We start from the raw sequence: 26856 nt of genomic DNA on the forward strand, positions 1-26856 counted from the left end.
TTCTGAAACTTGCATTCTTCCATCACAAGGACATTTCGGGAAGGTAACAAATTCAAACATTCACTTGTCTCTTTGCCTCCAATTTGTATGGAAACAAACAGTGGCATTGGAGAGAAAACCCTTGTTATCTCATTAAACTTCAGTGCTGCCTACTGTTTAACCCACTGGCAGAGGAATGGTCTAGTACGACCTGCACTCTAAAAAATATGTAACCATTGATTGAAAACGAAAGGGCACTGATGCACAGTAAGACAGATACAAAAAGAAAAAAAGCTAATAAAATCTTCTGTAATGTATACAGACATTACTGGACATACCCCTTGCAGAGATTTACAAACAGATTTGTGGGTCATCACAAAAACAACAATAAAAGAGCCATTAGCCTTTCCTGAAGTCATGCAGGACAGTTCCTGTCCAGTCTGCTATTGCTAACACTGCTAAAACAAGAGAAGCCCACCCCAGCCCTCACAAGAAACAGGAGGAGTTTGTCACCATGGAACTGTCAAGAAATCTCCTCAGCCATCTTATTGGAACTAAACCCAAGCAATTTTCCAAAAACTTTCAGTCTGGGAAGGGGATAGTTTTCAGGTAACTCCTTTCAGTGAGAAGGCCCTACTTTGAACTGTCAGGAAATGTTCGATATTTAATTTTTTTTTATCGGCAAACAAAAATGCAGCTTCTCAACAACATATATATAATGCAAAACAGTACAGGAGACACTAATCTATAATTAACCCAATACATTATTACCATATATATGTGAATATATTTCTCAACTGAGTTTCATGCATCACTCTTTACCAAAACGTCCATTGCAGCCTTCCGAGGTTTTTCAGTTTCTATTTTTGATGCCACTTTTTTTTTAAAGCAGATTCATGAAGGATATTGAGCTCTTTAGCAAATATCTCAGATTTACCTTCTGAAGAGTCTCCCAACAGTGCTCATTTTAGCTTGAAAACCGTTAAGATTAGATCTTTTCTGTCACTGCCACATCTAAACAAAGATCACTTCACAGGGCTTGATGGGATTCATCTTAGAGCGACATACCCAGACAGTTCGCTATTCTTGACTATAAGCACACACGTGGATATGTTTAAGACTCACCTGCTGTCTTTTCGAGCTGAGCAGAAGCCATCAGTTCTGAACTGCATAGGATTTCACTACCTGGGTATGAAATCCGACCAGCACGAACTGCACATCGCCTGTCCGGCCATCTCTGTAATCAGCAACCTGGCAGAATTTAGGATTGGCTGAAAAGTGAAAAATCCTTGCCGTTTTGTTAGGACTTGAAACAAATGCCATCTTTCGTAAAACAAAATTGTGCAGATACTCACCTCTCAAATCATGATCCACACACTGGGCATGAGTAAATTTCAAATCACTGTACATTTACACAAACATGGATACCGGAGTTGTAGGTCTAAAGTGAACACTAGCATTTACTGTATACCGTAGCTGATAATATTCTATTTAACTCTGTAATAAAAATCACAGACTGCAGATGAGCTCTTGCACTTCCCTGAGTCACAGGCCAGGAAGTCTTCAAGACCCAAGATCTGAGGGGAAAGAATACATTGGCTTAAATGTAACTATTCTCTATGGGGTGTATAATGACTTACTGTGATTCAAGTGCAATCCAAACAGCTACAAGAAACCACCCTAAATGCATCTAGATGAAACGAGAACGCACAAATTCAGTCAGCTTTGACTGAACATTTTCAACAGGATCCCAAGAGTGACATCACTTGAGGTAAAGACCAACTTTCATCTTCCAAGCAAGCAGATTTAGCTAAGTGATATAGTGTGCAGTACTCTGTACCTTAAGTCTCAAAAACATTAACTTCCATTAATAATGAAGAGTACAATACATTTTAGAATAAATGAAATATAAGAAGCAACTTATTTAGTTTAATAAAATAATTTTCTGCACTTTATACAGGGTTTAAAGACAGCATGTCAGTAACTACATGATATAAACAAGATTGAAATTCTAATTTCCAAAGGACAGCAAAATATTGTCATTCCTAAGTGAATAAACACAAATACTACAGCAGAGTTGCATTTCCAGAGACATAATTTTATTACCACAGCCTATGTTTAGAATTCAGCTTGAAAATGAAATCCTGTACATTTTGAGATGCCAAAATAAAGAACAAAGCAGTAGTTATAAACAATTGTAAAAAATATAATAAAAATGACCATGCCAAGAGCATGAACTGATAACAGGAAACTCACAGAGATTTGGGGAACTGTGAATGCCCTGATAATATCATGCCTAACAAATGCACTCCAACAAACATGTAAAAATAATTGATTTGGGGAAGTGGGAATAACTCATTTCACATTCCAGGAAAAGGTACGCATTTAAGAAACTCTTGGGGGGGGGGGGAAACGAGTTGCTGCTGCATTTATCTTTTGTTCGAGATGCCTAGAAGTAAACGCAGATTCAAGGTCAAATCAGGTGCCGAACAATGAGCTCTCTGGAATTCGTGTAAATATGATTTTACCAGCGTCAACCGCACCGTTCCAGTAAAAATCTCCCCAGTCCAGGGGAATGGCCCTTGTCCACAAAGGACCCGATGTGCTACCATGGCAAAAACCCATCTGTTTGGCACGGAATCCGCCAAGAATTTGTTTGGATAGTATCCTTTTCCTTTTATGTGACTCCCATCACCCCACACCCCTATCTCTTGTACCGAAATTTCATTTCTTCAATTCCATTGGCTTGCCAGTCAGCTGCATGTTCCCAGTGCTCTTGTCCGGCTTGCCAGTACAGACCAGGCCCTGAGCAAGTCGTCACAGGGCGATGGCTTGTATTGCTGGTGTAGAGAAGGATGCAGAGTGTGGCAAGAGTCTTTGGGAGTTTCCTGCCAAAAATACTTCATGGTGCAGGACATGGTGGACCTCGCCAAGAGGCCTGGCTACACTTCAGAGTTAGGGTTCGGATGCTCTCCGAGTTGGCCTCTTGCTCCCTGCTCTTTTCTCCCAAGGTTTTGACTCTGAACAACGAGCACAGGCATTTCCGGCCATCAGCTACACCTTCAAAATGCTCCTTTTCCCCGGTGACCAAGCAAGCGACTGGCCAAGAAGTCAGCCATGTCAACTCTGTCTCGGCAAATACGTGCGATTAATGATGTTGCTGGTGGGGTCTGAGGAAGAAGAGATTGACACTGCTTTTTGTGCGTGTGTGTGTGTGTGGGGGAGAATATATTCCCATTAAATGCTACTGGGAATGAGGAGGAGTAACAGAGCATGTTTACAGATGGCAAAATGAGAAAACGCAACTCAGACAGGCAGAGCAGGCTGGAAGGTTAGCTCTGCAAGGAAATGAAAACGGAGCCAAAAACAAAATGCGTGTGGACCAACGCAGCTACCAAGAATGGCCAAAAATGCCCCCCGTTGTTCCAATTTCTTGAAAAAGGTCAAAGGTGCGCGGTCAAGCAGTTTGTCAAAAATGCTGAAGCTGGCGAACCGATTTTTAGAACTTTTAGCAGGGTGTCATATCACCTTATAAGACATGAATTAAGCAACGTCTGTACAAGGGCACACGACATCAGCCAGGACTGCCCTAAAGTGCGTCAACTCCAGTTTATACTGCGGAGAGCAACCTGGCCAAAACGCTTTCCTGACGCATGTTCTTCAGCTCGTTTATGGGACGATTTGATTACACCAAGCGAAATTCGCCCGCGACAAAGCACTGCGCTGCTGCATCATCTGACTACAACATGGCCCTCCAGTGGGTCTGAGAACACTAGCAACCTCCCATCTTTCAGTCTTCTGTCACACAAAACATTGTTTCTTTTGGCCTCAGCTTATTCTCTGGTAGAACACTGAACCCCCTTAAAAAAAGAACCATCAACCTAAAAAAAAAAAACAGGAGTACAACTGGTTTTTATTTTGCAGGCATACAGACAAAACAGCTCCATGCCTACCTCCTAACCCTGACACAGGCACGACTCACAAAAAAGTATTTTTTAAAAAAAAAAGGTCTGGAAAGGCAAACTAACAAGTGGAAAGGAAAACAGAACATAAGAGCACATTTGTGTAACGGGTAACAGCCGAAAGGTGCGTGTGGTAGGGGATTATGGTTTCTACATCATAAAAATTATAAAATGACAATATTATATATATACACATATACACAAATTCCCTTACATAAAGCGATGGAAAAACGTTTTTTTTTGCGAACTGCTGTTTTAACGGTTCGGGTGTGACACCTGATAAATCGAGGCCCTGAGCTTAGAATGTGAGGAGTTCTTGGGGAGAGACAGCTGGCGCGAAGCCCCCTGCCTCCCTCTCCGCTTCAACTCCTCTGCCTTTTGCACTTGAAAGAAAATACAACTTGAGCCCCCCCCCCCACCCAACCCAACCCACCCCCCACCCCCCAGTCGGCAGTGCTCCTGCTCACAGCTCTCCAGCTGGATGGAGGATGGTTTCCATGGCAACGTGGCTGGCTGGCCTTGGCGACGGTGCGAAGAGAGACAGGAGAGGTCAGTGGAAGCAGGCCCGGTAACAGACGTACACCCCCAGGGCCAGCGCCGTGCACAGGCACACGTTGGCCAGCAGAGGTTTCCAGGCCCCCAGCGGGCTGTCCCCATCCTCTTCCGCTGCGCCCACCTCCTTGGCCTGCGGTCTCTCGGCCTTCTGGTCCCAGGTGCCGGCCTGGCCATCTGTCTGGTGGACCGCGGAGGGGGCGGCGCCGTCTCCCACTGCCCTCTGCCGGAGCTCGGGCTCCACCCAGCAGCTGCACACAGACGACACGGACATGACACCCACTGCGCTCCCCACATCTGTTGGCGTGCCCGGCCATTGCTCACCTGAGCCCACCAGGCACACACCTGAAGCGAGTTTCACTAAAACCGCCGTTTAAACTTTCAATACTGTCCCAATTTGGAAAAGCCAGCAGTTGAATCAACCAATGACCCAGCGGCAACTGGGAAAACTGCTGTAGGAGGTGAGGTAGCAGTCTTCAATCATCGAAGATCCCACAGCACTACTGTGAGAGCATGGCTGTCAACCCCAGTGTCCTGGATGAATCTCGTGCTGGGACAGCACAATCTGGCCTTCCTCAGTTTTCCCTCCCTTACTAGAGCTCAAGAGCTTCCATGCATAAGCCAGGTAAATGCTACACTTCAATTCACCTGTAGCGGTTAAGCCACAAGGGAGGTTCTTAAGAAACCCTTAAAACAAATCTATCTATATTTGCTTTATTTGTGGACGTCTACATTTATCACTATTTTCAATTTGGAGGACAAAAAAACCCCCTCAGCAGGCATCCCAATTCATTCAGCCACAAGCAACAGTCAAGAAGCATAACGAACAACATCTTGAGGAAAGGGCATTTAGATGATCTGGAGGTTCTCCCGTGTTTAAGTGGGTTTCTTCCGGGTGCTCCGGTGACCATGCTGGTGGAGTGATTGGCAGCTGGGAAATCTGATCCTGGTGTGAGTGTGCGTGTCTGTGCGTGCCCTGTGATGGACTGGCGTCCCGTCCAGGGTGTACCTTGCCCTGCGCCTGTTGCTTGCTGGGATGGGCTCCGGCTGGACCGAATGAAGCGCCCGGAAAATGGATGGATCTAGAGGAAGGACGGCGTCTGGGGACAGTTTGCTCTGCTCACCTTTCCACATGGAAGTCATTGTGCTGTCTCTCAATGAGCTCCTCCCTCTTGGGAACTTCCGGTTTGGTTTCGGAGGGGAAGAAGGAAAGGGGCTCGGTCTTGCCGTTGGGGGCGTCCACTCCGATGCGTTTGGGGGGTCGGGGAGGAGGGGGACTGAACTCTGGGGGAGCGTCCTCCTCATTTGAGAGCTCCTTCCACGATTCCTTAAGAAAGGGAGCACAACCACAGAGGCAGAATAGATGTGATTTTCTGTTTATCTTGTTGGCAAAGCTGGCCTAACTGGTTAATAGCGCAGCAAGGTAACTCTTACATGTTGCCTCGCTTTCAAGAACAAAATTGCTGCTGTTAATTAGCGTTCTAAACTTTTTAAGGAAAATAAAATCAGAGATTGTTATAATTGTCCAGATCAGGGACAGGACTCAAGACGTTCATGTTTAACTTATTTGTTGGTGAGGTACAGGAAGTGAAAGTAGGTCTATGATCCTCTTATAGCTCTAAAAATACACATACTATTTAAATCACACAATTTGGTACTGACTTGGATGTACAGATATGCAAAACCTCTAGTGCTGCCAACCTGGACTGACGCGTCTCCCATGATGCACTTGGCACCTTCGATGACAGCGAGGTAGGAGAAGCGGAGCTGGTCGGCGGTCTGGATCAGCCCCATTCGGTACCGGCGCATCTCCAGCAGTACGTCGCGTATATGGACAGAGGACGGGTCCTTGCGCAGAGACATCTTAAAGAGGACACAAGAGATCAGAATGACTGGGGAGCGGGTACCGCCGTTTCCAATCCGAAACAGAAAGCATTACATCACTTTTTGGACCCTGGGGAGTAGAAGTGAGATGTGTTTATGAGGTTCCATAGGTTCAGTGCACTCTAGTATCAAAGAATTAGATCCACCATAAAAAAACTAACAATAAACAGAGCCAACCTCAAAATCAGGACTTTCTGAAGTGCCCTTAACAAGCAACACAGTCCAGCAGCCATGGTATCTGCACTGTGGATTAATTTAGCTACCCTTGGGAATATACTGGGCCTATTCAACAGCACAGTGAAATCTGTACCACAGAGCAATGAAATCTGGCGTAAGCACAAATTCCTGGCAGGACATTGGGGGACCATATTCCATCTTATGTTAATGATTTATTGCATTTATATAGAAATTTTTTTTTAATCAAACCTTTTTTAATGCAGAAGACCCACTTTGCCCATCACTTAAGTGCATTTAGTCATTTAGTCAAATTTAGCCAGAGTGTGCAATCCAGGAGTGGAATTTAGCCAGGACACTGGAGTTTACATGAATCTTATTCCCTATTCTTACAATGGTGCCACAGGATCTTTAACGGCCAAGCAGTCGTGGGGATCTTGGTTTAATGTCTCAGCTGATGGGTGGGTCCTCCTACCTCATTCACCACCAGGGGATCGGCTGTTTCAACATTTACAAATTGGCACAGTATTGGAAGAAAAGAATGTTAACAGAACAACAATTTATCATTTTAAAACTGCTGGTGTTGCCCTGAAGAAAGTGAAACTCACTTCATGCATGTCGGTAATGAGGTGTAAGGTGGCTGCTTAATGTCATTTCAGGCACATGAACAGATGCGTGGAGCGTGGTATTTGTCATGTGAGTGCTGTCTTTACAGCAGGTGGGCACAACCCAAGCCCTAGGCCTGGCAGAAGGCAGTGGAGTGGGAGATAGCACTGCAGCACATAGCTCTGGTTCGGAGGGAAGACTGCCACCTACTGGTCTACCGCAAAACATCTTTCCAACATCCTGAACATAGAAGAGCTTGATGCAGATCAAGCCCAATTGTCAAAAGGTAGATGTTTCCCAAGCCATTTTTCTGTTTCCACAGGAACCCATTCATGAACTTAGAGATATCTGAATTATTTATCTAATACCAACCAAACAAGCAAGACGGGTTAAAAGAATTCCTCATTTGCAAACTATAATAGCTCACTGTTCACAGGAAGCACTACAGAACTGGAATGCAAGTGCTACTTGCAATGGAAAAACACAAGATGAGCAAGTGTTAAGGGAGATTCGCAATCTGTCTAACTCTGAAGCTCTCTGCCAGCTCATTACATTCATCATCGCATTTTCTACAAGCTTGTTCAGGCCTAGCGTAGACCTTTCTTTCAAAAGACCAATCCCAAGAACTTATGAAGAACAGCTGGCAAACCATGTTGTCTGCTTGCCAAAAAAACTCCAGCCTATCAGTTTGTGTTTAATTTGTCCCCAGAGCATCAACCATTTTTTTTTAACTGAATGATTGTTGGCTTTCTTACTCTTCCCAAAAAAAGCACATGGAGACAGAAAAGGCTTGGACCACACTGTAAAGACAGCAGACTCAACTCTAAAAGGCAAGGTCTACCTGACTAAACTGAGTGAGAGTCAAACTTCCTCACAACAAAACTCCTCCCTCAGCAACATGAACAACAACATGTTTTGTACTGAACACATTCCCTTCACAATGACAACACACAGTGTAACAGTAAGTACAGACTATGACCAGGCCTTAATTTATAAATCGAACTGAAAATCATTTTCTAGATGTTTCCTTTAGTTAATTTATGGAACAGAACACACTTTATTGTTATTACTACTGTACGGCATCTCTCACCAGGAGGAGGCAGGTATCCGCGAGGCAGAAGGTTCCGGAACGCCCAATGCCTGCACTGCAGTGCACCACCACTGGGCCCTGGTCCGAGTTCAGGCACCCCGACTCCCGAACTTTGAACAGGAAGTTGAGGAAAGAGGCGGGCGACTCCGGCACCCCAAAATCAGGCCAGGTGGTGTAGTGGAAATGAAGGATTTCCCTGGTTTCCTGCGTCTGGGATAGGAGGGGGTGGGGGAGTACATAAACAGGAAGAGCAGTCAGACCACAAGCTCATGACGTTCTGGGGGTAGCCCCCAGGATACAGCTCACCTCTGCTGTCAGCATAGGGCAGCACTCTGTCTACAAGGGCAACTCTTACTGCGAGAAACCAGTCGTTCATAGTCATGGCTCCCCCAGTGTAGCGGTTTAAAATATTGTATCAGAACTCAAAATATATTAGGAATTATTTTATTTTGATTTAATTTGTTGCGAAAACTGTGATTTTAAGATAACATTCCGTCAACTGTGAGGTGTCTGAAACTGGATGGAGATTTAACATCAGGGCTGTTGAAGAGAGTCAGATAAAACCAGGGCACTGGTTAAACAAGACGTTTAGGGAAAAAGTTTCTCATCTGTTGCAAGCTTCTCCTGGCAGTCTCCAAGATGATACTTAAGACTGTATCGGCTATCATCTTCTCTACAGGCTTGGCCATAGTCGTGTCTCCTAGCAACCTGAATAGGACACCCATCTTTCAGGAAGTGTCTTGCCAATATGTGGACAAATTGCATGACCCTAGGCCAGATCCCACTTATTCTTGGCACGAGAAGCCCTTAAATTTATTGTGAAAGTCATTCAAAGATGAAAGGAGAGATTATTAGTCTTTCGGCAAAACACTGATCTCATTTCTGCCACAGCTAGTATGTGGAAAACAGCGTTAAGTATATAACGATTTTCAAATAAATAAGATATTCAGAGATTGTCCCCCTAGAATTGAAATAAATAGCTAGTATAGACTGGGTACTCGAATGTACCTATAAAAGAAAGCTTATTGGTCGAGTAGCTTTTGTCAATGGGAAGAATTCTGTCCAACAACCAGAAAGCAGTACTGGTCTACAATGCATGTTATTTTTACACAATCTTTCATTTTCTCTTCAATGTCACTGCGTTATAAGTAGTTCTTGCCCAGCTCTCTTTGAGACTACAGTGCACGCGCAATCTCACATGTTAAATTCACTGTGGGAAGGCAACTCCCCTGTGAAAAGAATAGTGCTCTGTTTGATCTCATCTTGCATCATACACCCTTTGAACTGGCTTACAAAAGATAAGTCGAATTTCTTTGCCAAATCAATCTGATTACGTGCTCAATCAGACAAGTTTCAGCCTTACAGTTCATCCACCCTAACCTCTCTGGGATCCACCCATCCACTAACCGCATCATCCAATTCAACTCCTGGGGTCTCACTGGGTGCCTCTCCTGACATCACAGCACTGCAGCAGAACAACATATCCTCATGCTGCTCGTGTAGCAACAGCTGTCTTGCGAGACAGTAATGACACTACTAGGCCATGGGTGCCCAACTCAAGCCCCACTGATTATCTGAGCATTCGGCTGGGACAATGCAGGACAACTAGGGTTCAGAGACCAGTGAGGCACATACTTGCCCAGGCACAAGAGAAAAGGGCCTGAACCCCAAAAGACAGTATAAGCAACTTGGTGCAACACATCTATCTCAGACGTACAGCTGGCATTGCTTCTAACATCGACTCCACCTGCTACTAGCCTGCGACTCGCAGTCAGTGGACCCCCTGTTGGTGACAAATGTTTTTCAACATAATGCATTTCCTTACATCATGTCTGTTCAATAAAATCTCAGTAAGCCTGCCACAAAAACTACTAGCCTCAAAACAACTGTATCTGCTGCGGTGGTGAGCGGGGTAGTTTCTTTTGATGCTCAATGGATTCCATTTCCACGCCGGTGGATGGCACAGCGCGGTTAGTTAATCCGCTATTGCTGCTGCCTCACGGATCCTGGGCCCTGATTCAAGCGCAGACTGAGGGCACCTTCTGTGGGGAGCCTGCATGTTGGGATCCTTGATCCTTGCCCTTGCATGGGTTTTCCCTATACATTAATATTTCCTCTCATCTATAAGGACACTCTGGAGAGGATAACTGCTGTGTCCGAACTGACTCGGTGTGCTTGTGCCCTGCGGCCGGACTGGCATCCTGCCTGGGGCAAAGTCCTATCTTACGCTCTGTGCTTCAAGGATGGACCCTAGGTGCCCGCAAACCTTGTTCTGATAATGGGTGGGTGAACCAATGGAACAAGAACTAAAAGACACCAGGACCAGCACTGGACACCCCGATAAGGGCGGCAGGTGTACAGCTTCCCCCGTCAATCCCAGGCCCAGGGCGAGGATGAGGTACCGAGAGGTTCTCGAGCTCCAGCTGGCGCACGGTGTAGTAGGACTTGACATCCTCCGAGATGAGGGTGAGCTTGAAGTTGGTGTCCTCAAACACCATGTCCTTCTCTTCCCGCTGGGGCCAGTACTGGGCACACTTCACCTGCGCACAAGGAAAAAAAAAACACACGTTACAGCTCAGCAGACTCCCACAGGAAACCGAAAGCGTCAGGACTGTTTCACCTCAGCCTACATTTTAGCAGAGTTTACCCATTGCCGCTGCATGTAGCTCACACCTGTGGAGTTCCTGAAGGAACAGTTAAAATTCTTTAGTCCTCTTAAGCCATTAAAAACCTCCTGTACGGTTTATCATGCTTCCTGTGCAAGACTGTGCTTGTCTGTTATTTCATTTGATTAAAGCAGCCTGCAAAGGACTTTCTCAGAGCGCATGGGAGACAGAACGGGCCCGATTTCTCCTGTGGGCAAAGCGCAAGTCTAATGAAACTCTTGTGGATTGGGCGCCTTGCCCACCTTCTTCACTCGCAGCGGGCGATACAGACCCAGGCACTGCTGTGCAATGCTGTGAAAACAAGCTGCAAGATGCATGTTTTTCAAGCCATGAATTCTTCGACTTATCACAGCCAGCATCAGTTAGAGGTTAGAACAACCACCCACAACTCTGGACAAAAGTTACACCCTCCCATTCTTTCTGTGCACATCTAATGTCGACACTGTTAACAAAGACAACACCAAAATGTGTCCACATAATATTAGTTGTTTTCACTGAGGCAAAGTCCTTTTTAGGCAAAAACACCATGTGAAGTAACGAACTAAACTGTGCAGAAACCACACATTTGTCTCAACTGCGGGCCTTAATGTCTCATGATTATTTTCTAGGTCTAGGTTCTAGCAAAGGAAGCTACCGTGCATTTCCAAAAGAGGATATATTTTCTCCTCTCATATTTTGCAACAGAAAAACACAAAATCTCTTGGCTCAAGTTCACTTTGGAAAGATTCTAACCAAGTACGGGCACAGTTGCCAAACAGTAAAAAAAGAAAATCCTAGCCTCAATGCACACAGTCTTCACTTAAACAAAACAAACGGGAACTTTTGTTATTCAGGTGGTAACAGCAGGGGCTCTGCAGAAACACAACATGACAGGATCTAAAAGAAGGAACTGGTATAAAATGAGGGGGGGAAGAAGCCCACAGCTGGGTGCGAGACTCGGCGCCGAGCTGCTGCTCGAGAGAGGAGCCGTACTCACAGAGCCCTTCTCGATGACACGGTTCAGCATCACGACTCCGCGGGTCCGCTGCTCCCACACCATCTCCCAGAAGTGGCCGCAGGTGTTAGGCAATGGGCCCTGCCAGGAGAACATCACCAGCAACAATGTGGTTTAATTCTTTCTGCTCTGCGATGAAACCAGCCCTTTCCTTTCAGCCTGGGAAAGGGGAAAACTGAACGTGGAATAAACTGGAACCAGGGTAAGGCAGTGCTTAGCATCGCTGCCTCGCAGTACTGGGGCCCTGGGTTTGATTCCGGACCTGGGGTGCTGTCTGTGTGGAGTCTGCATGTTCTCCCCTAGCTAGGTGTGGGTTCTGGGTGCTCCAGTTTCCTCCCACAGTCCAAAGGCGTATTGGTAGGTAATGGCTGCTGGGAAAATCGGCTCTGGTGTGGGTGTGAGTGTGTGTCTGTGTGTGCTCTTTGATGAACTGCTGTCCTGTCTGGGGTGTATCCTGCTCATTGCTTGCCACGACAGGCGATTGCTCCCCTCTGGCCCCGTACTGGAAAAAGCAGTTAGGAAATGAATGGGTGGATGAACTGAAATCAAGAATCAACTTAGACTACAAGAAAGATCTCTTCCATGTTGTCATGTCCAGGTGTCACAAGCTGAAGACCTCTGTGACTGGGGTTATCGTGAAGACAACAGGCCGGCAGGTGGGGAGGCCCCATCGGGCTGCCCCACTCTCCCTGTGTGGGTCCAGGGGTTGTCGCAGAACGGAGACGAGAACCGACACCAAATCAGTCTGGCAAATAACAACAACTGCCAATTCAAAGATTAAACAAATACACTAGACAAAAAGAAGATCACTTTAGTAGCCCTATACAATTTCTTGTATTAGGAATTTGTCTTTTCACATACCCCAGCTTGCTCTCCATGAGACACACAGACAGGGAGAGGAGCTGGGGGTCAGAGCTTGGGGTCACCCATTTATACGGCGCCCCTGGAGCAGTTGGGGTGAAGGGCCTCGCTCAGGAGCCCAACGGAGTAGGATACGAACCGGCAACCTTCCAGCCACAGGCGCAGATCCTTAGCCACAGAGCCACCAAGCCGCCCACAAAGTCAACCATACACAAGAAGTTGTGTACAGTTAGTTAAATCCTTAATCCTCAAAACAGTTTTACATCTGCACAGTTTCCACTGTGCAATAGTGGAACAGAATGAGTTCAACTCGCTCAACAAACCAATTTATGGTTGAAATCCATTTTATTATCTTTTTGACAGGACAAGCTATAATGATGCCAATAGGCTTGCATATGTCCACACCAGTAATGACACCATGGAAGAAGAATACAAACAACAAAATAATAAGAAAAATACATAACTGTATAGCAAGGCATGAGAGGACATCCTACAAGGACTTCCCAACTATCTAAAGAGCTATTTTAATTATGAGACATCAGATTCACTACCTGCTGCTGCAACATTTTAAGTAACTTAGCAATTTTTCTTTTCCGTTTTTCTGAATATGACAATTGTTTAAAACTTGATACTCGCCTAATTTGAATTCACCTTTTACTAAAATTGGAATTTTGAGAGCATTTTCAAAAGCTTAAATCTGCTGGCCTAAATTAATTGTTAAATACAAAAAAAAATTCAAACCCCTCACTGCACTGGTAAGCATCAAAATCCACCAACGTGCTCATAAAGACAACTCCCTGGACTTCTTCAGAATGATCGCTGAAGCATGAACCAGCAGATGTTCAGTCACGTCTGGGACCAAAAGGCACTTCTTTACCCCAAGGGGTGTGGGAGTATGGAACACCATGTTGTTGAAGCCAATATCCTGGCTTTGTTCAAGCAACAGCTGGATGAGATACTTGGATGAATTAACAGCTAATTTCTAAATGGGCTGAAGGGCCTCCTCTTGTAAGGAGCCATTCTTAAATTCTCAAAGGTTTTTACACATAGGAAAAGGCAATCACTCTTGAATACAGAACACATACATTGGTACACAGGTGAAGCAAGGTGTTAGTGAAATTATAAACCAACACCCAGTTTCTCAATAGAGCAGGTCTGGACTTGGGAGTCTCAGCAGGCAGGAATCAGAAAACATTTCTCAAGATATCCTGAAGGAGTTAGGAGTTGGGGGGGGGTGAGGGTGACGCAGAGCAGAACTATTGGCTAATTCTTGGAAAGATCCAGTTTGCGGAAGCACACACTTGCAGAGATCGGACAGCCAGCGCATTCCTGGAAGCGACCTAAAATGAGGTCATGATCAAGCTGCAACAGTAATGCGTTTATTTGACACACAAACAAACTGTGTCTGCATTAAGCTGAACGGCTACAGAGATAAACAGTATGGGGATGCGAGGCTGATAAAACTGGGCTTTTATTTTAACACTTACTGCAGCGATAATTTCATATTTAATTGTGAGAGTTGTGCATCAGTGACAGAGAGCAGGCTGTGCTCATTGCTTTGCAACATGCTGAGCTCACAGATCTTACTCAAAGCTCAGAGGCAGGCCCAATGCAGTTCCATGCTTGAAGACCGACACAAGCCTTCTATGCTTAATGTAGTTTGTGCACTGGCACTAACCTGTGTGAGAATGTAGCTCCTTTGTGCCTCCTCCACTGAAATGAGGCTGGCGTTGATGTAGTCATTGGTTCCGAGCTGCAGGCAGATCCTGCTGTGGTCAACTGCACAGGGGAAAAAGAAAGCGAATGTGAGAGTGTCCTTTTCTCAGAGACCTATCCCAACGCCCCTGTTGGACTCCATAGTGGATATAGGCCACGCCTCTTAAAGAGGGTCTGATCAAGAACACCCTATGCTCTTCTGCGCTTTACCACAACAGAAATAATGGAAAAACATTCCAAAAGGCGTCGTCACCCTTCCTACAAAAGGGTCAAATCTCAGATTGCGAACTTCAAGGCACGGCGGCCTTGTGCACACTCATGTTCCACCCCGACACTGAATGTTGTGCCCTAAATAATTAAGCTAATTAGCGAACTACACGACTAGTTCACCAAGTTAATGATAAACCATTTTAAGAATACCAGAGTTTTACAGAAAAAAAAATCTGATTTCAAGAAAAGGAAACCACAACCACAATACACTTCCTAGCTACAATGAAAAAAAATTGAGATTTTTTTAAATCTCCCTTTTTTTTTAACTTGTCTACTGACTAGGACTCCGTTTTATTCATGGCTGTCCCGGGCCTGATCACCTGACTACACAGACATGTTTCCCGTTCCCTGGAGGAAGAAGACAACTTTCTGAGTCCTGCTTACTCACTCAGCGTGTGGTTTACAAACATGATCGCAACTGGTGACAAAAAAAAGTAAGACATTCGACTTTCCGACTGACAGTACTGCCAAAGCCACCGTACATTTTAAAGATCGAACTCGAGCTCTGAATACATTTAGAGGCATTTGTGGTCCTGACAGAAAATGCTTCTTCTTGCAACTGCTATGTTTGTGTTACTGCTGTCGTTATCTTACTAACACTTTGTCACCTGTCAATCAGGGTGATGGTCTGGCCCATCTGCCCTTATCCTATCACTCAGATGGATGACCCTTTGACATGTAAAAATGTGTTCACTCTTCTTTTACCATTGGAAAATCCGCATGCTCCAGTTTTCAGTGAGGCTTTCAGCAATAGTGGTTTGATACCCATTTGACAGGAACAAGTGAAGGACACTTTTAAATTAGCCACAAAACAAGAAGCAGCAACACACTCTGCCACAAGAAAAGGACATGTTTTGCCAGGATCGCCTTCTTCGTTTTGATCTCACAGGTGTTACGCCGGGCCTGACAAAGTGTTGAAACAGGCTCGGCGAAAATTCGAGTCAATGAGCCAAGGTATGCGGCAGCCGAGATAATTTATTCAACGACCACACTGAAGAGGACAAACAGAGCTGAGACAGAGGAAACAGCTGAGGCAGTAGCTGCGCAGCTGAAGCAGGCAGAGCAGAGGCTGAGGTCTGAGGTGATGAAGAGGTGATTAGTGGCAATGATGACTGAGGAACTGGAAACTGAGGATTAAAAAACACTGGGAAATACTTCTGAGAACCTGAAACTGAGACAAACTCAAGGCAGGGTTAGTGACTCAATATCTAAACCATTCCTCAGGGCTTAAATACTGTGCGAGGTTCCCTAATTGGCCTGATAGGCCTGGATTGATCTCGTAGAAGATGGCCCCAGTGAGTCTCCAGCACGTGTGGAATGCGCACTGGTAATTGGTGGAGCTAATGTGGCGGTGCTGGAGCTCATCGGGGCGTGACAAAAGGTGCACGGTTGTGGTGAATCAGGCTACACGGTAACCGGCCGCGTTTAACGCGAACCTCACCTGATCCTGGGAACGGTACCGAGCCTGAATTCTCCGTCGCGATTTTGGCTCGCGACTCTTTGCGATTCGACTTGCGGCGGGCGCCGAACCCTACTCATCGATTCACTGGCACGGGTTACTCACAGGGGCTGACATCTCGGTAGCGATTCCTGGTCTTGTTCTCGGGGAGCTTGGCTAGTTTGCAGGGGAGTTCACTGGACTGCTGGCGGATCTCCTGCAAAACAAACAACACACGTGATGGTGCTTGTGATCTCTTCTGGGGAAGAGGCACTGTGCTGAAAAGGGAACTACTCCTTAAGAGTTTGACGACTTCCACCGAACTGGGGACCTCACGCATGGCATCTCAGGGTTCTCTGGCAGTTCATCTCAACACAGTTCCTCACGCCCAACGCAAAGTGACACATTCTAACCTTCAAAGAAAACGTGTATTTGAACACACACAGCTCAGTAGCGAAGTTCCTTTTCGACACCATCTTTTCACGCACCACACACTTTGCTGTATTTTGCACTGGCTTCTTGTTTTGTGGTTAACAGTAGAGTCAGTTCTGAGAACTCTGGCTGCTTCTCATACTCTGAAGTGTGGGGCTCGGCTGCAGGGGTGTGCGACTTCTCTTCATGACAATCACTGGTCCAAGACACACAGCTGGGCAAGGCCGAGCAGCTGCTGGGCACACAAACAGCAAAAACCCACTCACAGCATTACTAACATTTTCCCTTGCATAGAAGCACTACACACGGAGACCAGCAGCAAAGCCTCAAACCCTGGGACTGCTGTGAGATAGCACCACTCTAGGAGAACACCAGTCAAATTCTGACATCGCTACTGTGCTGCTACACGGGAGACTTGAGTCCCTTGTCTCAAGCACAAAATTAACAGGAGAAAAAAAAGTGCCAAGCACTGAGATACCGTCATTCTCAGAAAACGTTTCAAAAACTTTTCCACAAAATGATTTGCATACATGTATAAAGCTGTGAAACACACGACAGAAATGGAACTGTTTGATACTTTGAAAAAGACTGATAAAAAGTAAAGTGAGCAGAACCTTTTTCTTCCCAGTTTTTGAGGGGGTGGGGTAATGTACATCAACAACATTCATAGCTAAACAATTACTGAATTTGGCTCCACTATGTAAACTAGTTTGCTTGCTTCTGCCTCTGTGAAGTAGCAAAGAGGAGTAGTACACAAAAAATTCTACTGCCTTGATAGACTAACATGTGAAATATACTTCCATGTGCCCTAGGAGCTATTAAAGAACAACTTCAGGTGTTAACTTTTTAAAATAAAAGTAAAAGACACATTTAATTTAGTGCAAAAACCACAGAAATCCTACAGAAATTAACTATGAAACAAAGAAAACTAAATTCCTCATTTGCGGTTTCTTTATAAAAGACATGAGACCAAAAGCAGTTTCACCTTATACTTGCTTTTTTACTTGGAAAAAGACAATCACATGACCGCGGTTTTTAAACTTGAATTCTGTTCATCAAACAGATTTTTACAATCACTAGAAACAACAGTATGTCAGAGGTGCAGAGGCCAGTAAGATGGGATATAACTAAGGCCATTTTCTGGGAGGTGAAAGGACTGTCCCCCCATTTCTCTCAGTCTGGCAAAACTGGTACTCTGGTGCAGTTCTGTACAGAGTAAGAATGACATCTTTACAAAAAATATTTTCATGTGTACTCCATCAGTACTAAACCAGTGTTACAGATGGCAGTGGGTTAGAGAATCTAACGGTACTGGGTCAGAGGAATATAGCTATGGGCAGATAATCAGGATCATCTACTACTCAGGCTTATCTGCTGATGGCCAGTAGAGAGGTGCCCTCTTTCCTCTGTATGTAGAAAATGTAGAAGGAAAGAAACACAACGTTTCGGCTGTGGAAGCTCTTTGCAGCGTGAAATAAACTTGTACTTGTTCCTTTGCAGCCTACACATGCTGACACAGCTGCCTACTTGAACTATGTAGAAAGTGTGTTTCAAACCCCATTTCCAGCCACTGCCAGGGTTCTTGTTTCTCACATTAATAGCACACAGGCAGTGGTTTACTGATAAATGAGTACATCTCATGTTGTGAGATAGAGAGTATCAATGATGAAATCATAATTGATGCCACCCTTCTGTCACTAACGGCTCTTCAACTTTCACTGCAGGTCATGATGACAGACCTGGTGACGTGTGCACTGTGTTTTTTCAAATTGCAATCCAGTACTTACCCAAAGCAGCAAAAGGCTAAACTTTCTTATCTCCCCAGTGTTAAGGTAACATTAAGATAAAGATGGAGTAACAGGAATGAACTGGCAAAGCTCAGAGCCATCCTGCTAGACGACAGGCCAGCAGGGGTTAAGAAATCAAAGCTGCGTGTATGTGACCAAGACAGCAATGGATATTCTTCACACACACACCACAGAATAAAATGAGCACCGATTTCATATTAACACACAGAAAACACAGGTCACCTATTTGGGGTTGTAGGGACAAGACTGACCCCGGCCTTATCTTATGAGATACTGGTCAGCGGTCTGAGAGGGGAAGTGACTGCCTTTCAGGTCGTATCTGGGCCTTGAGCAAGCAAGCCATGGGGGTGGGGGCGCCGGGTGACAAAGACACCAGCTCGTCACGCGCTTGTCCATTGTGGACGTGAGAGAATGGACAATGGAGGAAAGGATGAGGTCTGAAGGTCGGAGGAGGGGGGCATGTGATTATCACAACATTTACCCCCCCATCACGGCTTACTCGCCACAAAACCGTGTGTAATCTGAAACACATAGGGATGCAGCTGTATCACACCAGCACCAACGTCTGCTCTGCGTTTCATATACACATGTATTATATAATGGGAGGCCATTTTATTCTCTCGAAGGAACCATGGGTAGGGCAGACTCACTCTTGGTTTTCAGCTATACTATCTCTAGCGCTCAGTGGGTTCCAAAATGACAGATAAATTTTAACACCAAAGTTCGCCGCCCGTTTACTTCTGAATGTGCACACTGAAGGGTTTTTCTTAGTACTATTTCTTCTGTTCAAGATCTTCTAACTTATCAGGTTTAAACAGACTCCGCAGACTAATAAACTGAATAATATGGTGAAGCGTTCGTGACACCTGCCTTAATTCACAATCTGAAAAAAAAACACTGTGGTTTCATCAAGTTTTTGGAGACATGGGGATTTACAGATGTCATTACTCAGTATGATGGCTGTTTATTTTCTAAACTGTAACGTTTTTTTTGTGTTTGTTTTTTCACCTGAAAGGGAGTGTCAGAGCTCAACTCTGCAGAAGTCCAGAGAGTTACAGAGACCAAGATGGAAGATGTGAGGGTTTACACATCAATGTCTAGTAAAATCATCCCAACTCCCACAAAGTTTCCTTCATAGTTACATCACTCAGCCGTCACCGCACCAAGTGAAAAACACCCTAACTCTCTTTACACATTTTCAGAATACTGCTTTTACGTTTGAACTTTTAGAGATATTAATTTCAGCTTTTATGAACAGCAGAAAATAAATTGCGGGGTGCTTTTTTTCCCCACTGCATTGTATGAAAAAAACTAACATCAGGAGCAAATAAGTGATTCCTAAAAAAAGAACATTCTTCCATCTGTAATTCTCCATCGCCGTTTCGTCTCAGTTTAGGAGGCATGACAACAACGCCTCCATTGTAAAAATGACTGCGAGAACGCAATAACACATTCAGAAAGGATGGATAATACTGTTATGAGAGGAATGTCTGGAAAATTCATTAATCTGACGTGTAATTTGCTCTAACAACAGAGACCAATGTGCAGACCCAGAACCTCAAACTCAATTCAGTATCTCAGAGATGCATGTTGCTTTGGTTATTTGTATTAGAAAATGACTTATAAGAAACATGTAAGGAGCCTCTGTGTGCTTTCTTTCGAGTTTCCCTGTCTTGTGGTAAGATAACTTAAGGCTTTCATTCACGCGGTCGCGGGTGAAATGTTTTTTTTTAATTGCTCTCATTTCTAGCACATGCATTCAAATACACCGAGAAACCGAGATAAACACACACAAACAACAGGCTCCCTTTCTATCCACATCGCAATAAGGCGCAGACATGCAGCCTCTGCCATGAAGTGTCCTGGAAAGTTTTGCGGAGGGTGAGCGCACTACGGAGGAGGGACACAGATTTCCAGGGGAGACTGAATTGGACACGACACCGGAGTTTCCGGGGCCTTCCGTCACGACGGCAGAGCTGTGCACATAGGATTCCTCCTTTTTTTTTTAAGACGAATCGTTTCAGTGAATCAAACGAAGGTTCATTTAATGACCTCCGGTGGTATTCCGCAGCGCCGAGTCTTGCACCGATTCGGAGGCGACTGGGTAATGAGGTGAACCAGTTCGAACGAATCCTCCGAACCGACTCGCTGGTTCAGAGGCAGACACTGGTTCGGGTTCAGAGACAGTTTCTTCCCCCCAAACTGTCAGATTACTGAACTCTACCACTAGCTCACACTGATGTTTTTTTATTCCTAAAATGCAAGTTATTAAAACTTGTTGTTGCTGCTGCTCTGTCTCTAATGTTTTTTGTTTTCTTAATGTTTCTATTCTTTGTATTGGAGCATACATGCAAGAACGCATTTCATTGCACTTGTGCATATGACAATAAACTGAACTGAATGGAATCGTTTGATTCACTAACAAGAATCAAACCTGCCCTGCTCTACACACAATGCCTGAAAAGAAAGAAGTCCTCCACGCACTGACAACATACCCCCCCCGACATGCCCAAAGCTCATGTAAGGGCTAATTGTTTGAGAGCTGCCTGAATCTCACCCCCCAACCAACCAATCAGCTTCAGAAGATGTCTTCCCCCCAATGACATTTTCCCATTATTCTATTTTTTTTAATCCTAAAATTCTCAACAAAAAAAACATTTGGGCTACATTGCAGACTAAGGACAGAGTCACAGCTATCCCAATCACAGGATTTCAGGATAGGGAACCTACTTCAATGATTTTCAGCAGACAAAGCACATTTTCCAGTCAATATCGCTCCATTATTGCAGATGCATTTTTGACTTTAGGAACCATCCCCTGGAGATAATGAAACCGGGTCCTCCTTGACTGAATACTACTACAGAGTATGCCAACGGACTTCTACCGATGAGTTTATTCCAGTGTGACAGAGTGGATAAAAATCAGCACAAGGGTCCCAGAACTGCACTGACAATTCTTTCATTTTTTGTGCCCTTCGGCAATTCTTATTCCAGGGTAAAGGATGCATCATTTATTAATCAGAAACTGCCAGCAACCTGGTCTTTCCTAAGCAGTATCATTCAGCAGCGCACTGAAGGGCGAAAAAAGGATCAGACAAACAATTCCACCTCATGCTCTTATTTTTGAAACATGGCGCTCTTTTGCCCAGTTGTGTTCAAAAGAAAACAAGGCTTGATTTTTCACGTGGACTGTTAAACAACATGGTCAACTCTCCAGGGCATAACACAGGCCGTTCTTAGTTTACTTGAAGAGGACTACTTTAACGAAGACGGATACATGGTCAATCAGTGGTTTAGTTTGTGTCTAATAGTTGGGTGATTTTTGAAAAGGGGGTTAAAGTACTGGTGGCTGCCTGACACCATGTTTTTTAAAATACAGATACTAGACCATTCCCATTATTTGGGTAGGAGCCAGCATTATTTTGTGGTTACATTGCTCTGTGCGATAGCCACTTTGCATCCCTACAAAAAAAAAAAGAGAACTCTGATTAGAAAACATTTAAATCCATTTTATGTGGGAAATGACATTCTTTGCTGAAAGAAAAGAATTATGTTGAGAATTAAGTGGGAAGAGAAGAAAATGAGGGTAGGTCAGACCAGATAAGTGACGCCAGTTAATCCTCAGAAATATCCAACACTAAGCACCCCCTGCAGAACCTAATCATTTCTCGGGTATGGTTCTGATAGCGGAGCCTGGAACACAGTAAAGCTTTTGGACAAAGCAAAAATTTTAGGTGCACAGGTTACTTGCAAATCTATATCCAAGCATAAGTATTCGCGCATATATTTGGCCAGATTATTTCAAATGCTCCCTTATGTGTCCTAATAGAGTCTTAAAGGCAGAAAAAATATTCTGTCCAACATTAAAAGGTTACTGACCCATTGGCCTGTCAGGATGGCCTTTTGTGCTGTTGTTAAAGACTGAAGTCTGCCTGGCAGAATCAACAGCTCATTCGAAATCTTAAGTGAAAAAAATATGTTTATTGTGGACAACATTCAGCAATACTTACTCCGACACTAGTACACTAACTGCAGCGAACAGTTGCCTGTATTCACTGCATACATACGTGAAATTAGTATCCGACTTAAGATTAGAATAATGATATTTACAGAAATGTGTTCAAGAATTTCCACCTATGAGAGCTGAGGTCCAGAACACAAAGTGAGGAAGCAGAGTGAGAGTTAACATTTCACGGGTTTGTTTTGGTGTAATTCCAATTTTAGAAGAAAAGAAAACTATTTTAAGTATGTGGCACAAATATTTTCTAACGAGTCGTTCTTTGGGCTCAAAACCCGTTCTTCATCAAGGAACACGCCCCGTGTGTGAAAGCTGATGAAAAATCAGTTATTTATTACCAGTTTGTTGTACTGGTCTGCATGCGAAAACTGTTTTTGCCGTGTCAGATGAGTTTTAACACGAGTTGCTTCATTAGGGAGAAGTACGCCCTGTTTCCGAGCTGCGTTTCAGGTTCAAGCCACTTATCCATTTCCTAAAGACGGCTTCTTCCAATTCAGGGTCGCAAGGAAGCCTCTCCTGGCAACACCAGGTGCAAGGCGGGGTACGCCCTGGATGGGATGCCAGTCTATTGCAGGGCAGGCACAAACACACTCACACCAGGGCCAGTTTCCCAAAACCATTTAACCTACTAGTTTGTCTTTGGCCTGTGGGAGGAAACCTACATAGACACAGAAAACTCCACAAATATAACACCCCAGGTCCATAATTTAACCCGGTACCCCAGACCTGCCAAGACAGCAATGCCAGCAGTAAAGGTTAATTCCACGCTGAAAAAAAAAAGAAAGGAGAAACGCCGTTTTGCTTTGTCTGAAATGTTGTGACTGCTCTCTATTTTTCAGCATGGAATTAACCTTTACTTGTTCCTTTGCAGCCAACACATGCTTCTGATGCTGCTGCCCACTCAAATATGTTTTAAGCTCTGCGGGGATCTATTTATTCGCAGGTCAAAACCTACTGCATTGGACTGGAAAGATGAAGACAAGTAAAAAGATTGAAATTTCAGGTTTCTTCATTTCGCAGTCTGAGAGCAAGCTTTGCTTCCTCATGATAAAGGCATTAACATATTAGCCAGTGCTATCTGAGACGAAGTTTACTTGGCCAGATGAGTTGAGGATTTTTTCATACAATGAGCAGAGTATAGTAAAAGGGACACAGAATAGGGCTTACAGACATCGTACCTGGATAAACCAGTTCCAGCCAGTACATCAGTGAACGGGACACTAACATGAAAGATCAGTTTACCACCTCCGATGTCTGCTACTTTGCACTGCAGTTAATCAAATATACTGGTTAAGCAAAACTGCAACACCTCAGGTTTATTCAAAATTAATATATTAAAAAAAACTCGAAGAACGTTTAATCTGCAGTTACCTCCTGCACACCTGAAGTCGAGACTGTCAATTCACTAAAAGAACATTACCTGAAATGACACGTGTTTTTGAAATATGGTGCTTTCTGAGGTAGTTATGAAAAACTACCTTAGTCCTATAAACGACATGTTGAAAAAGAAAGTATAAATTGTTATCCCTGTTGTAAATATTTACCCCACAATGTTTCTTTATTTAAAAATATTCAGCATCTGGTGAGTTTTTTTACCCAAATTGTGTTGATGATAATCTAGAACCAAACAGGAATGTTTTATGTTAAAAAAAGTCTGTTTTGTTAACATTTTCTGTTGAGGGGAAAACTGTTAGTAAACACTTAAGGAGATTGTAACACATTGTGCTATTCTCTGCATGTTAACCACTTATACATCCTTAAAAGTAACTCTAAGCAGCTGTGAGAACTTGTAAATGATCGTTAAGTTTCCTTCAGTTGACATCCTAAAGATTTCTAGCATTAAAATTATATACATTCACATAAAAAGATGAACATGCTGGACTAACGCAGATCGCAATGCAAGCTCTCATTTCCCGCCTGACCTTTACAGTGAACAGTGGTCTGCGCTCCAGACAGAGCTGGGAGAGATTTCCAAAGGTGACAGCGAGGAATCTTGGATGGGGAAGAGAACTGAAGGCCTATTGATCTCAGATTACAGCCAAGATTTAGGGAAGCTACTGGCATATCTCCCTTTCCCTTAGACCGGTCTAAATCCATCCATTTCCTAACCACTTCTTCCAATATAGAGTCATGGGGGAGCTGGAGCCTATCCCAGCAAGCAACACTCTGAACAGGAAGCCAATCCATCTGAGGGCACGCACAGACACAGACACGCACACTCACACCCAGAGGCCTATTACCAGTATGTTTTAAGCTGTGGGAGGAAACCAGGGCACCCAGAAGAAACGCGGAGAGAACATACAAACTCCACACAGATAGCACTCCAGGTCCAGACATGAACCCAGAGCTCCCCAACACCTCTAACCACTGTGCCGCCACTGTCCACAACCATTCAAGAACATGTCAGAATTGCAAGTTTGATAAACTGACACTCTGTGCCCTGACTGCCAACTAATGAGTCCTGTCTTGGGCTCTTTCAGGTGCGGGTATGCACTATATGTGAGCACAATACCCTTTTCACAAACAGACATTACACACCTGCACAAGGCAATAGCAAGTTAGATGGCAGAAAGGCAGTGGAAGTCATTCACGCATGTCTTGATGTTTTACATGACCGCAATGCTAAAAGGTTTACACATACTGCTCAGCGTCTTCTATAGTACAGTCCTGTGTTGTAAACGCTGCTTGAAGAGGAGCACCAATGCGTCATATTTTGAGGTTTTATTTCACACCTCTGCTTTTGTTAGCTTGATAAGGAGCAGGTAAAAAAAAAAAATTCAGAACTGTTCCCTTGAGTTAAAATGATACTAGGAGCCCAGATAACAGGTGACGAATAATGATACTACTTTTCACTTTGTTGTACTGATTATTAAATTTGTAGTAAAAAAAAACAAAACACTTTTGGCTAGTGACTCAAGTCGCGAGTGATGAATAAAATATTTTGGGTTTGGGCTAATACTTGCTTAGCAATTAACAGTCATTAGCCATTTCCTCTTTTCCACATATCACAGAACAGGCTCGCATCAGAACGACTGATTGCACAATAAACCGATCTACATTATCAACGACTTGCAAAGCCTTCGAACCGCAAAGTGAACTATGATGCTCCAAATACACATGGCAATTTTTACATTTGGAAGTGGGGATCCCCAGTCTTAAGTTAACGAGTTATTAATACCGATATCTTCTGCTAGGGCCCTGGCGTGCTGTATGTGTAGTACAGTACAGTTTTATTTCCTGAAACTGCCGCTACCGTTAACGTTAAAAAGTAAGGTCGAAATCGTGTTTTGGGGTGCAAAGAAACAACTCTTGGAATAATCTTAAAACATAACATTACCGAAACAGAAGACTAATATAGGTTTTTATATATAGGTTGCCGACACCTTTCTAGGTTTGAAAACTAAATTATCGGAGTTTGTTTTACCCCACCCCCCCCCGCAGTGGGCGACTTTAATTTACATATTAAATTACATTTCTCAGAAAAAAAGACACCGTGTCACGCTGCAGTAAATTAAATTCAGGGAGTTCATGTAGAGAGGGGGTTTTCCGGCCACATTACAAATACATGTGTTGTGTCAGCGCAGCTCATCACAGCGTGCCTTGTTAAGCGCATGTATAAATAATGCTCATTTCCAGGTGTGAAAAGACCACTTACAATCTGATACACGTGTGTGAAAGCCAAGAAGTCACGTACTATAGCGAAAGCAGTGTACTTCGTGGGCATGTGGACATCTTCCACGAACTCGAGCACATTGGAGAACTAAAGAAAATCACTTTTAAGATGAGGGGAAGGTATTAAGCATTTTATCCTTTTAAATCGCGCGTTCTCCGAACCGACTACACGTCTAGTGGCAAAATCAGCAAATATCAGCCCTCTTCGGCTATCCACGTTGTCGTGGCTTCCCAGTTATTTAAAGTCTCTTCGCCTCCGGACCAACGTAGCTGGAGATCACCGTGTTAGTTGGACCAGTTCGCTCCGGCTAACGCGGCACATCCGAGATTACTTTGAGCTCCAAGCCAGCGCCAAAACCCGGGATATCCCCTCCTTCTTTAATCTATCGCGGCAGATTAGCAACGAGTCTGGTCGAATTACTCCTGTCGCTGCCTTCTACACCCCTATCGCTACCTCGGTTTGCCCCAACACCTACCTGGTAAATGGCGCTCCAGCTCCCGGACTCATCGATTTCCCGAAACTCGGCTTCCACTGCCGTGCTCATGCCGCCCTCTCTCCCAGCTCCCTCCCGGTAAAAAAGATTAAATTGACAGCCGATGCCTAACTAATTACAAACCCCGATCGCTCCTTTTTCTTGTCCAGCCTATAGATTTAATGTATTCTTTTCAGTTGTTTCCTGGCCTGTTCTAACCGGAAACACGCCGCTTGCGCCTCCCCGCACCGAGACTGTCCCT

At 44.3% G+C, this 26856-nt stretch overlaps 1 protein-coding gene across 1 annotated transcript; it reads right to left on the minus strand.

Annotated features, from left to right (window-relative positions):
• Positions 1 to 2056: 2056 nt before the first annotated feature.
• Positions 2057 to 26856, minus strand: ptpn1 (protein tyrosine phosphatase non-receptor type 1). The gene is made up of 9 exons (XM_088607513.1): positions 26598 to 26856; positions 16319 to 16409; positions 14447 to 14547; positions 11890 to 11988; positions 10650 to 10787; positions 8248 to 8457; positions 6195 to 6356; positions 5618 to 5820; positions 2057 to 4744 (listed from the first exon to the last, which is right to left on the minus strand). Exons 1-9 carry the CDS (start codon positions 26664 to 26666, stop codon positions 4492 to 4494), a joined length of 1326 nt encoding a protein of 441 aa, XP_088463639.1. The 5' UTR covers positions 26667 to 26856; the 3' UTR covers positions 2057 to 4491.

The sequence above is a fragment of the Lepisosteus platostomus genome, chromosome 15 (genome assembly GCF_059453375.1).
Source record: "Lepisosteus platostomus isolate fLepPlt1 chromosome 15, fLepPlt1.hap1, whole genome shotgun sequence".
Taxonomy (NCBI): Eukaryota; Metazoa; Chordata; class Actinopteri; order Semionotiformes; family Lepisosteidae; genus Lepisosteus; species Lepisosteus platostomus.